This window comes from Rhizoctonia solani, chromosome 3, assembly GCF_016906535.1.
Source record: "Rhizoctonia solani chromosome 3, complete sequence".
NCBI lineage: Eukaryota > Fungi > Basidiomycota > Agaricomycetes > Cantharellales > Ceratobasidiaceae > Rhizoctonia > Rhizoctonia solani.
In genome coordinates, this window is record NC_057372.1 from 2,681,071 (window position 1) to 2,694,100 (window position 13,030).

Below are 13,030 nucleotides of genomic sequence, written 5' to 3' on the forward strand. Positions count from 1 at the left end.
ACGCCTCTAGCTTTCGGCCATTACATATATTCTGATTAATGGCCCGATATGATTTCTGGGGCTATCCTAGGCATTGGAGTATTTACAACTGAGGCCTTGAACTCATGAGCGCTATGAAATTGCATCAAACACTACTGGTATACTCACTATTGTTAGGACTCTGATAGATAGTTGGCTAATTGACAGCTATTTTGGGTTTGGTAATAGCTTGCCGCGTTTCGAATAATTCCGCCGCTCATGGCGGGGGTTTCTGTTCCGCACTACCATAGCACGCCGTCTCCGTCGCATGCGCTGCCTTCTAAGAATGTATAAGAATATCAATATATCTAGTTCATCGTCGTCGAGCAGAATCCGCAGTAAAAGGTCGTCTTCCTCGTCATTGACTTGACAATCAGTGAGATAACTCATAGCGGGAAAAATACAAAAACCGGGTGTCCCGACGCCTCACCTACATTTATATAACATGTGCTAATGTATTGGATATATATGCGTCAGATGACGCGTACACAATGGCCCCCAAAGCGGGAGTATTTTCGATCGTATTTTATTATCCATCTGGAATTCTCTGTCTCCGCTATAGACTCGATCGCTCCTTGCAATTGCAGCTTGGACCTTGGACCTTGGACCGGCCGCCCCTCCCCCCCAAAATGGGCCCAACTCCGACCCGATCTGACGGAGTGATTTTAACGACTTCTGAGTGGGTGGGCTCCCTATTGTTACATCATTAGGAAATTTCCCGAAGCCCCCCAAGACTTGGAGTCATTCTTTTTTCTCCCGTCCGCCACTGCTTTCTACATATTAGGAAGGGCCGGCGCGCCACCCACGGGCTTCCCTTCCTCTGGGATGTTGCTGACGCGATCTTGGTGGTCCCATCCCTCCGATCCAATCCCTCACTTGTTGCATCCTCGAATTCGCTATGTATTTGCTTAGTATCCTCATATACAATCACGCAAATTCTTCATCCCACGCCACCACATACACAATGCGCGAGTTGCTGTAATTATCGCAAACCAGAATAAGTATACTGTGTAAAACCCTGCGATGATTCGCATCATTTACCGGCGGAAATGGCCTAAATTGAAGGTGCCGTCTCAGCAATCCATATCTTCTTTAGTAATATGGCTCCGTATTCTACCAGACATGCAGGCACCTCCTTCCATGCACAAGGCTTGATTTGTCATTGTGTTCATGATACAGCTAGCCCATATGAGCAAGCTGCATGAAATAAGCCTTCTCGCGCCTTGTATCTAATCTTGTTATACTGTACCACTATATTCGTGAATAAAATCGACGCCCGTATGGAGACAGCTAATTAATCCCTTTGCCGCATACTTATTCAACTAACCCAAACGACCCCAGTAAAAAGCTGCCCTGACTGTTATGGATGATAATATAGCCTATCTATATGCTACCAAGACCGAAAATACACAAGAATGCTATATTATCTTATTCTCAGACACGAACCCATCCGCGCCATAACCGCAACTGAATTTAGGGCAAGATCGAGGAAGGAGCGAGGCCAGAGGGAGAGTTATTGGCGGATGTATACTGAGCGATAAAACTAGCTTAGTGGAATGGTTTAGACGAATGAATCATTGGTGGCTTACTACCAGAGTAGGCTCCGGCTTAGTGCTGTTCCCGGAAGCGATGGGAGTACAACTTGTCGTCTCATGCGCCGTGTTCTCAACCTAATCAAGCGTTCGAATCGTGTTCAAATTCAGGCGTAATGCGGTCTATGAGGGAATCATAACCAAACTTACGGAAGAGGTGGGCCAAGGTACATCAGAAACCAAGGTGGAGGTAGCATTGGCACTATTATCAATAACGGAGCTAGTGTAGCTAGGATGCTAGAAAGAGATATCGTGTAGAATCTGTGTGAGCGCAAACCCGGTAACCATAAAATTGATCATATATGCGTACCGCAGAAGATATATAGTCACTACTGGCAACAATTGAGCTGAATACTGGCACAGGGAGCTCGGAACTGATTTCGCCATCAACCAACTTGGCCTTGTGCTAGTAAAAGGATGCATAAACATTTATAGCCCGCATAGACGACCCTGCTTGCAATTGGACTTACTTCTGTGGGCTGTGGCTCGGCTGAAGAGACAACATGGGTGAATACAGAAGACGATGTTGGACTGGCCATGGACATGCTGGTCTCGACAGGCTTGTGCTCGGTTGACACGATAGATGCATAGGACAGGTGACTCTCGATACTAGACGCAATTTGGGTGAAGACTGGTGATGGGACGGGTTTTAGGTTCATTATCGGTGCTCTCCAGCTCGGTACCGCGTACGCACCCAATTACCATGCCTTTTTGGGCATCCGCTCCCTCTTCGGTATCGGAGCCAACGGAAGTCAGCGATTGCGATTCCAGAGTGCTAGAGCTTCTGTGGTCCTCTGAAAATCATACGTTAAAGAACTAGCTCAAGGTCGTCGCTAAATATCTCACCAGATACAATTGGCTTTGCGAGCACGGCAGTGGACATGGCAGCAATGATGAGAGCAGCGGCGTGGGAGTGCATATTGAAGATTTGGTTGTCTAAAAGATTTGGTTGAGAGATGTAGCTAGAGTAGAACTTGAAGATGCTGAGCGTGTTGGATTAAGACATACTCACCAGCTGCCTTTTATATGCGAGCCCACTCATAGCAGCCCAGATATAGTTTATCCATATAACAACTCCACGTACAACTAAATCGTATCAGTAACCAAAATACTTGACGCGTTTCGTGAATAGTGTATTAACCAACATGGATCAATAGGGGATCGACCAGCCGAGTCCGTCCAAATCAAATCATCCGCGCTGGTTGACATATTGGACCGCGCAATGACCCAGTATTCGTCCAGAAAAGGAGTTTAAATCCAAAATCATCGCAAAATGGCAGTGCGGTATTTGATACATACACACGCTGATAGAAACCAAGAAGCCATTCGATGAGCGAAAATCGTTTGTATCTTGAGTCATAGCTATTCATAACGCATGCGCAAGTTCTGGTACACCTTAAGCTTGATAGTTTTGATATTCTGAAACAGGATTTATCCACGCATACCACTTCAGTAGACTCACATTGGTCAACCAGTGTAGCTCTATGCAAGCACCATATAATACTGAGTGTTTCGCGAATACATCCTGAACTAGGGAGTATTTTCCAATACAATTGAGGAGGCTAACTTGGTGACTGGGAGAGTTAAGTGAATAAAAAAAAATCCAAATCGATAAGAACGACGAGGAATAACTCAAAGCCTAGTAGACCAGAAAATTCTTTGGAAGGTCCGTTCGCTCAACTACCTTGTGACTATTTTGGCACGGATTCCACAAGTTACTAACAACCACAGACACCATACAGATGCGACTCCGGCTGTTCTATAAGCATGACGCATACCCACTAGCGACCCTAAAATGCAATAAACCCACCACATATCATGAAGAGCGAGACCCATCACAAACCAAGCCTCTATCTAGATCTTTCGTCAATTCACGTGTGTAGAATGTAGTATACATTAGTAATGAGGATTGTTACATAATTCACGAAAAGGGAACAATTTAAACAAACGAATCACGCACAAAGCCCGAGGTTAAATACAGAAAGCAAAATATGTGGTTTCAGTGGTGTAGTGCATTTATTTATTGTTGCGGGTCGAACGAGTGGTAGGTGTAAGTGTTGGTTCGTCTATGGAACCTTCGAGGGTTACGCTGCGACGTTTTCTTCCGCGTTTAGAAGGAGTGGCGGCGGTAGCAGTAGCAGTAGCGATGGCTGGAGCAACCGGTACATGGTTTACTGAAGTGACAGGCGCTATCCCATTCGTCGCTGCGGTCGTGAATCTCGCGGGGGACGTTTGTCTCCCACCCAGTCCTACCCCATTAACACCCACACCCGACGCCCCGCCAAAGTCATCCAAAAGCGGAATTACAGGGGAGAGAGATGTATCGGAAGCGGTGCTCGGCACAGGAGGTACCTCGTCCAAGAACGCCGCTGGCTGTGCACCCGGGTTTTCTAGATCGAACTCGGCAGGAAGGGAGACGGGAAAAGAGCCTCCTGTGGATGGTCCGCCGTCAGAGGGAGCGTTAGCGCTGTCAGGAAAGTCGAACTGGTTCAGGAAGCTATCGATATCAACCGCATGATCTCCTTCAGCCGCGATGCTGGCATACGGGACGGAGCTGTCTGGGAGTATATTACCATTGGGATTAGGGAAGCTGCCGTTGGGCATAAAGGCAGAGTTGGAAGGTACAAATCCATTAACGGTCAGGTTAGGTTGAGTGCTAAATCCGTCGACACCTATAACATTATTCGCACTGCCGTCCGACCGTTGTTCCTGCAACACCTCCGGAGAGATGCCCCATTCACGCATCAGAGAATTGATGTCTTGGTTGACGTTGTCTATCTCTTCACCCAACGATTCGGTAGCTTGATCTAACCTTGCGGCGTTGTATGGAATGGCTGGATCATGAGGTACATCGAGGTTCATATTCATCAACCCCCCGTAGTAAGGTGCGAGTTCAGATTGTGAGTCGGAGAATCCAGCAGAGTTATGGCCGTCTGGCCCTTGACTCGAAATCGAAGCGAGAATACGTTGGAGAGTATTCGGGGAGCTGAGGAGTTTCGAAATGGCCTCTTGGTACATTTGGTCCTGCGCATGTTCGTTTCCTTGACCAAAAAGAGATTCAGGGGTATCGCTGGGTTGGTCACTAGAAACAGAATCTTGAGGAGGGGTGATGTTGGTGCTCTGAATAGGCGAGCGCCGGGCGAGAGTGTTCATTGGAATGGTGGCAGTAGTCGACGGGTTCTGAGATGACGTTGGAATTCCAATAGGGGTAGGTGGCAGGGAGCTCAGGCCGGGCGTAGGAGGCGGCTCGGCTTTTGCAACTGTAGCAAGTTGCTCACCGTTCGGTGCGGGAGACGGCGCCATCTCAGTTGGGGCTTCGCTTATCCGGCCTAATTAGGACCTATGAGGACATTCTGCTGCATGTTAGGTAAAAAGAGACAAGCTCACCCTCCAACATTTCGTGGTCGTCCTGCATCGAGATGTTAGGTGACGGGATTGCGAAATGAATGTCATCGTCGTCATCGTCATCAGCGCTGCCGTTTTCGATCATCAGACGGGGACGCTTTCGTGGCACCAGTGCACCAGGACTTGCTCTTCCGTCTCGACCTGGACTGGAGTTTCCCCCTGGGCCCGAAGGCGTGGCGCCGTTTGCTCCGTTTCCAAATACGCTGGCAAGAAATTTGAGGATCTTATTAATCGTGTCCTGATGCTTCTTGTGTCGATCCCGAGCGGCGAGCGCCTCGTTCCATAGATGCTGATTCGATTCCTGGAGAGATTTGAGCTCAGCCGACAGCGACGTTTGGTGCTTCTTGATAGCAGATAAAGATGAAGTTAGCACGGTCATGTCGAGTGGTCCAGACGACTGATTGGCACTGGTAGTAGGACCGATCGCGTGGTTGCTGTGCTGAATATCTTCCACGTTGACACTTCCCTCAGCGTTGCCACCAGTCTTCTTGCGAGTAATGAGACATAGTAGATCGGGTTGACCACGTTGGAAGTGGGGATTCTGAAACTGCCAGAGCTCTGTCTCGGTGCTGTTTTGGAGAACACCTTGCTGAAGATGGGGGACCTTATGAAAGCCATACATGTTCAGTTGGCGAACAAAAGACGAAAAGTTTCCGTGTTTGAAAAACCGAGGCAAGAGCTCCTTGCTAAGTCGCTCATGGCTGGGGACTTGTAAGGGTGAGCATCAATACCCATTTCAAGCGAGGGTACGTACTATAAAATGAATCCCCCTCTTCGGACCATCGCACAAGCTCATCCGTTTCGGGATTGCTCACCATGCTATGGGAAGTACTATAAGCATATATTGACTATTTTGAATGGTTTCGACCCACTTGTACAGCTTGTTGAGGAACGCAGGCACCGCTTGTCGAGTAGAGGTAGATACCGCCTGGGCACGATTGGTTTTGGTGAGGGCAAGCTGGTCCGTAGAACTCGCCATGTTGCCATGTAGCACTGGCAGATTATGCGTGGTCGGTGTTGTTGGAGGCAGTGTGAGCGGAAGTGTAGCGAGCGGTGGTGGTAGAACGGGTCCGGTGGATGTAGTACTCAAAGACATCTCTAAATCCACCCTCTTACCTAAGCTCTACACGTGACGACAATACTATAGCCACCTGTGGGCTTACCTGCTAGCCACTTGATATTCGGCTTGACCCTGCCCTTGGGCTGTCGACCGGAGAGCATCCCCATCCTAACCCAGGGGAAAAGAGGTCGGTTTTTTAGTGCCTCCGAGTGGTTTCCACTAAACGTCATTGGGGTCAAAATGTATCGAATATGACGAAACATTTTCATATCAACATGTAAGCTAGCTTACGATTAACTGTGATTTTCGTGATAGCCCATAGTGCGATCAATAAAGAACTCTCCTGATCAGCTTTCAGTCGCTAACTGTCATGAAAAACATGGTAGCATGCTCTATTGAATTCCCGTCGACCTATAGCCTGCGAACTACTGTAACGGTCAAACTGGGCAACCATAAGTCGAATGAATATATTATTAATATACTCAAGCACGCATGTACGATACACTATCACATGAAAATATACTTTGTGGCTGTGAACCGACTTGTGTATGACTCGCAGTTGGCTACTAGCTAAATCAATCTAAAGAGTATGGTAGCAGTTAACTCTGACGTAGAGATATATCTGAAACGTATTAACCTTTGTGCGTTCTGGCGGGTTTCCCACCGGAACGCAGGTGAAGCTTCCTTGGGCTAGATCCAGACTTTGGCCGCCGGTAACATACGGCATCTCATCATGCGGCCCACAAACACCATCGACGAGCTTATTTCTGACGCACAGACCAGTCCACATCATATAAATTCCCTGCTTCTCCTTCCTGGTTCTTTACCACTCTGGCCTTTTGGCTTAGATCAAGTGTAGTATCTGTTCTTTTAGTCTTAATCGACTAAACGCTGGCACCGCCAGCTATATCGATTATTCAATTTTTGCCGCCCGGGTCGCTGCTCCTCTGCTTGCACGAGCGGTGACAAGATGACCTTGCCCTTACAGTACTGGCCTGTGTCGTCGCGGGATTTCTCTTTTTTTGTACTTTACATAGGCCTAACCCTAAAGTCCACATGTAATTATATTATCACGTTACTGACACTACGACTTGATTCAATATGAACATCTGCCCCAACGTGATTGACGCACTGCCAATAAATGGTAAAGGGGTGTATCGTCTGTGCCTTAAACGACTTCTGTTACCTAAGGATGACGTCATCAAGGCCTGGCCAAGACAAGGAAGTGATCGTTGCACAGCCGTTGACCCTACTCGACCCGTCAAACACATTCGAGGCAACCGAGCATCTCCTATCTTTATCTCTTTCTCAACCTCCACGTTTCTTTTTCGTGCGGAGACCTGAACCTAAACTCGGCACCATATCGATAAACAAACATATCGTCCCTGGACGGTCAACATCCACCACATACTTGCCTTTACTGGAGAGTGAGGACCTTGGATTTTGCGTCTTTTGACTTGAATTGTGGATACTACTCTAAAACTGACTTGGTGGAGTTGGTGGTTGATAACCCTGTACCTTTGCCACCATGGATGACTTTGGGATGTTCAATATACCGGTCATGAGCGTGGACCACTATCAGGCGCTCGGCTTGAAACGCGAAAACGACCCTAATATTGACGACATCCAGAATGCTTACCGACATTTGGTATGTTCGAGCATGGTATTTCTCTTAAATTGAAAAATATTTATTCTCTTTAGGCACTGCAATGGCACCCAGAACGCAACAAGGGCACTGCTAAACGCGAAACCGCGGCTTTAAAGTTTATCGAGGTGGGCGTTTTTTTTTGCCAACGCGTCTATATGGGGCTGAGACTGACCAATTGCCTGTAGATCAACGAGGCCTACAAGGTCCTTATGGACAAGAAGATGCGGGAAAGTAAAGAAGCCGCAAAAGGTAAAAAGTCCAAGAAAGATGAACGCGCGATGAGCCCTTCGGCGGATTCGATGAACCCCGACGGGCGCTCGAGAAGTCGTCCAAGGTGGTCTGCGGCTGCACTAATGTCTCGAGCGCAACAAAACGCAACGCCTGATATGTGAGTTTGATTTAGAGGCGCGAGTGGCGATGGGAACTGAGTATATGCTCGGACGATTTCTAGCATGGTTAGCGGCGCCGATGAACACAAGGACGATGGAGACAGACAATCAGCCCGCGAGAGTTTTGAAGCGCCAAGAGTCAGCATGGCGCCCAGCCACACCCCTGCTCCGGCCCGATCCACCTTTGCCAGTCCTCCTCCACCTTCACTCTCCGGATCCCAACTCGGACCGTGGCACTCGGCGTCGCAGCTAGGTCCCCAACATACAGGCCGGTCTCGTTCCCGCTCGCCAGGCCCCCGTACGTTGGCTCATTCACGCGAACCATCCCCGGCCCCCACGCCGATCCAAGGTCGAACGGGTCCAGAAACGCCAATTACAGCACCAACCCCAACACGCGTTTACCCTGAGAACTCACGTGCCAGTTACAACACTGTGCGATCACCACCAGCTGTATATTCCCTGGACCAAGACGTACGACTGCCACGCTACCTGAAAGGCATGAGTGACGTTACCTCAGAGATAGGAAGCGAGTCTTCCTACTTCAACGGACACTCGGTCTCCGTCGCTGGTTCTTCGTCTTCCGCTTCAACTCATATCCCTGACGACTGGCTCTTCCCGATATACCTCTCGCTCGAGGACCTCTATACCTGCAAGACCCATCGGTTTAGAATCAATAGGCACCTATTGACTGGACAAACGAAAGAAGGTATGTTGGGTGTCTTTTTCTTCCTTTCAACATTGACGTGGTTTCCTCTTATTGAAATTTATTCTTTTGTAGTATTTGTCGATGTGAGCGTGCAGCCTAATTGGCGCGACGGAACGCAGCTGCGATGCAAAGGCCTTGGAAATGAACGTGAGGGGCTCCCTCCTCAGGTGAGTTTACCCGCGCTGCACTATCAACACCAAACTAATACTGCCTTATCAGGATGTTATCTTTATCGGTGCGTCTATCTCACAAGCGCCATATGTTCTGCGTATTCTGATGGCATGCTCTACGCTATAGTCAAAGAAAAACTGCATCCCAGGTTCCTGCGAGATCCCGTTGGATACGATATCTACGCCCGGCTCGAGATCAGCCTTGTGATTGCGCTTGGTGGAGGGTCCACTAACGACGAAGCCCTCCTGATCAAGGGCGTTGATGGCCGTGAGATTGTGGTCGAGGTTCCACCACCTGTCGTGAGGCACGGGTCCATGACACGTATTAAAGGGGCTGGCATGCCAAAACACAAGACCAAAGACGGAAGCGTGCCTCTGCGAGGAGACTTGATCCTCGAGTGAGTGTCTCAAGGTTAGATCCAAGGTTGAACAACTAATGACGTTGCTGCTCTTAGGTGGTGCGTTCTTCCTCCCGACAAGCCTCTCAGCGAAGACGCGATGGCTGAATTGAGAGAAGCGCTGGGTGATCAATGGCTGAGAGACGAAGAGGAGTAATACGACAGGTTTTTACGAACCCTACGAATAAGCAGAGCGAGTAGGTGGTGGCGCATACGTCTTGCACGATTAATGAGTTTTTCGGTTTTCTCGGCCCTTTTCTTGATTGTTTACCTCTAGGTGTTTCCATGCTCGTGTTGTCGTTGCTTTTTTGCGTCGTTGGACGCGCCGTTACACATTTACACTGTACACTCTACCACAATTCCACATGCACACCCACACACCTGTAAATTCTTACCACACATTCGATACAATACATGACGAATTGCTCAAGACACATTGAATTCAGATAATGCATACAAGTTATAGATATCCATGCTCCACATGGACGAACGAGGGTTGAGTCCAAGGGACAAAAGCGAGCGAGCAAACCGGGAAGGGTGTTGGATGGGCATGTGAAACAGGTTGTTATCCAATCAAAAAAGACAAAGCTCTAGCGCAGAGGGGAAGTAAATTGGCATACGTTTACCTGACTACTTGAAGTTGGGCATCGGCAGAGGCGGACGTGGGCCGGCTGGAGTTCCGGAACGGCTGCTTGACCCAGATCGAGCATCGGTCGGTTTGATCATGCCCGAAGGTGGGTTCCCGACCATCCGTGCAAGAGTCCATGGAAGCTCAAAGTGGGCTTCTTGGGTGAGCTGAACGTAGCGTGAGATTTCCAAGTGTAGGGTCGGGTAATATGCCGTCGAGGCCTTGCGAGCGGTCTAGAATCCCAACACATGTGAGCAACGTTGCATCGATGTGAAGCAGGCGCGAAGCCACTCACGGCGAGTATACGCTCAAATCCAGACGCAAACAAATCCGAATGGAATTTGTGTGCAGACATTTCGTCTGAAGGAGAAAGTTGTTGATCTGTAGCAATGCGTGAAATGGCGTTGACTAGGCGTAGATGGGTAGTCTGGCCAAACAATGAGCAACCCGTATAATGATCCCCGCTTGGGTTAAAATACTTACGAGGTAAGTCATAGCCTCATACTCCACGCCACCAGTCATTCCGCCTGGTGCTCGTGGTCGTTCGACTTTGGCCTCATCCACCTTCGAGAGAGCCCAGATGGTATTTCCTGGGTGGCAGAAAACCCAGAAGTAGTCTCGGCACACATCACTCAATTCTTGAAGATATGTCTTGTATATTCTTGGAGTGCGAAGGGATTCAATAAATGCATGCGGTGAGATGGGTGCACTGGGAGATTCGGATGGAAGGGGAGCGGGCGTGAGGAGCAATGCACGGATGAGGCCATAGAGTGTAGTGTGCGGAGCCGGAAGCGTGTATTGTGGAGGTGGAGAGGAAGGGGTGCCTGTGCTGGACGAATTGGATCTCTCTCGTGTTCGTGGAGGTGGTGGATAGATTTCGAATAAGATCAAGAGCAACTCGACAATCAGCTGGCGAGAGCCGATGTCACCAGGCTTCTTGTCCGAATAGAGCAGAGAAACTAGTTGGACAAATGGGGTTGGCGCCGAGGATCGAAGCGCAAAACACCCAATCGATGAAGTGGAAAGTGCTTTGAAACAACGTAGGATTTCGTGCAAGAGAGGATCATCACGCGATTCCTCTCTGCAGAAACATGAGCTTAGAAAGTAAGCTAGTCAAACTACACTTACCTCCATTCCATTTCAAGAAGTTCGTGAAGACGTGACATTAGCGCAGAGTAGCCCCCCATTCTTAGGAAATCTTCGGACCAACTGAGAACATAGGAAATCGATATTTTGACTCAATATTCAGGCGCATACAACGCACCTTGCAGCCTCATTTCGCAGCATAATTCTGAGTTTCTTGACAGTCTCCAATTCGAGCTCAACCGATTTGGTGGTCGCCAAAATCTGTCCGAACTTTTGTGGGGAGATTATATCTCGCTCCACGCCTTTCTGTTTGATATTCTTTGATTTAAGCTTGTCCAGGTCTTTATTATCCTTGTCCTTCTTGGAGATGGCCAAGTCCGCAAGCGAGTTCGAGCGAGGGAGATCCAAAGATGACCCGCGGGTATGTCGCGACGGACTTGAAGTGGGATCAGAAGAATCAAGCGACCGTCTAGGAAATTCGTCGGCCAGGAATGCGGGGCGTGGCACAGATAGTTCTTCATTGGATGCTGTGGCAGCGTTCAGTCCAAACAATGGCTTCGGAGATGCCAAAGACTCGTTGCTCCGCGTTCGTCGTAAGCTCGGAGGGGTTGCAGGGGCAGGAGGAGGAGCAGTACCGAGAACATGGGATGAACGTAGCATAGCAGCCTTGACGGGTGTTTCCAGGGTCGTAAGTTTCACACGCACAGTAGACGGAATCTGGAGATCATCCTAGAGAATTTGGTCAGTCGATTACTACGGAAATGTGTTTAAGTAGCTTACTAGCATACGTTCGAATGCAACATTCGTAGTACCACCTGTCATTTGTGGCTCTAATTGTGCTGCTGCTTTTGCGGATGACTTTTTGCGATCTCGAGGCTTCATATCCACACTCATCCGACTAGAGCCGTACCAAGATTTAGATCCATCGGCTCCAGCTCGTTGGCCCTGCGCCTGGGGTACGTTCTCCTTTCCATCCCGACGGTCACTCGAGGGCGCCGGAGTCACAATTTCAAACGGGGATTCATCCGATGTGGTAGTGCGGCGAGATGGAAGGACCTTTTTAAACATATCGGTCGTACTTGAAGCGTTTACAGACCACAGTACTGGTGAGACGTTGAGCTGGCAGGCTGGATAAGAAGTCGGGAAGTCTACTCACTCTCGATATAATTAGAAAATGAGTTCGGGAATTATTCAAACTAAGCGCATCTAACGGGCCAAGTACCTTCAAGTGACAGTTGCAGGTGAGTTGTTGCAAGGTTGAGGGATTCTGTGCTTGCCTCCAACAACACGTGATCGCGAGGGATGTCATGTTACGTTACACAGCCATTGCATAGCCCAACGTCGGGTTGCAGCTCCCATTATTTTGCCCCATTATTATTTCGTTTCTTGATTCTTTCAGTTTTTTATATCCATGAAGATCATTGTTGATGGTTGTCTGTAACTCCAACGCACTCGGGCTGTTCGATACTTCGAGCTGCTTAGTCATACACACGTTCGGCAAACATAACACGTGAGGTATCCAGGGACAAATGAGGAACCATAGGGTGCTTAAGTACAATTACCAGAAGGGCGAGGCTGGGGTTTATATCTACACGCTACATACATGGAATGTCACAAGCCACAAGTATAGCGACACCATCGTAGTCCTTCATATATATACGTGATGTCATTACTCTGCAGAGACTCAAAATTTCCAGAGTACTTACAGGCTCGTAAAGGTGGGTGAGCATTCTGGAGGCACAGACCAGGGATCTGGAGTGCCCCAGATATTTACCTGTTAGCTCATCCTCATAGGTACTCTGAACCATACCAGAGAACTAGTGAGCGCACAAAAACGGATTGTAAGGGATCCTGAGCGATTCGGATCTCCAGATTCCAGGAAGCCTCACTTACCTTTATGAGACAACGAGCGCTCCGGAAATTTTCCAGT

The 13,030-nt window shown here is 48.7% G+C and overlaps 4 protein-coding genes across 4 annotated transcripts; 1 reads left to right on the forward strand and 3 right to left on the reverse strand.

The window, feature by feature from the left end:
* Positions 1-1,491: 1,491 nt before the first annotated feature.
* RhiXN_03265 (uncharacterized protein) lies at positions 1,492-2,819 on the reverse strand (the record flags this gene model as incomplete). The annotated part of the gene is made up of 9 exons (XM_043323082.1): positions 1,492-1,548; positions 1,608-1,688; positions 1,761-1,847; positions 1,921-2,016; positions 2,081-2,219; positions 2,305-2,404; positions 2,457-2,546; positions 2,619-2,696; positions 2,756-2,819. The coding sequence occupies 9 exons, from the start codon at positions 2,817-2,819 to the stop codon at positions 1,492-1,494; spliced, it is 792 nt and encodes a 263-aa protein (XP_043178578.1).
* Positions 2,820-3,626: 807 nt separating this feature from the next.
* RhiXN_03266 (HSF-type DNA-binding domain protein) lies at positions 3,627-6,305 on the reverse strand (the record flags this gene model as incomplete). The annotated part of the gene is made up of 5 exons (XM_043323083.1): positions 3,627-4,939; positions 4,998-5,723; positions 5,770-5,834; positions 5,888-6,131; positions 6,179-6,305. The coding sequence occupies 5 exons, from the start codon at positions 6,303-6,305 to the stop codon at positions 3,627-3,629; spliced, it is 2,475 nt and encodes an 824-aa protein (XP_043178579.1).
* Positions 6,306-7,603: 1,298 nt separating this feature from the next.
* RhiXN_03267 (DnaJ domain protein) lies at positions 7,604-9,543 on the forward strand (the record flags this gene model as incomplete). Its single annotated transcript, XM_043323084.1, has 8 exons — positions 7,604-7,723; positions 7,777-7,848; positions 7,909-8,111; positions 8,175-8,818; positions 8,891-8,985; positions 9,038-9,053; positions 9,116-9,386; positions 9,444-9,543. 8 exons carry the CDS (start codon positions 7,604-7,606, stop codon positions 9,541-9,543), a joined length of 1,521 nt encoding a protein of 506 aa, XP_043178580.1.
* Positions 9,544-10,016: 473 nt separating this feature from the next.
* RhiXN_03268 (GTPase-binding protein rid1) lies at positions 10,017-12,168 on the reverse strand (the record flags this gene model as incomplete). Its single annotated transcript, XM_043323085.1, has 6 exons — positions 10,017-10,247; positions 10,310-10,441; positions 10,498-11,095; positions 11,143-11,223; positions 11,279-11,829; positions 11,881-12,168. 6 exons carry the CDS (start codon positions 12,166-12,168, stop codon positions 10,017-10,019), a joined length of 1,881 nt encoding a protein of 626 aa, XP_043178581.1.
* Between the last annotated feature and the right edge of the window lie 862 nt (positions 12,169-13,030).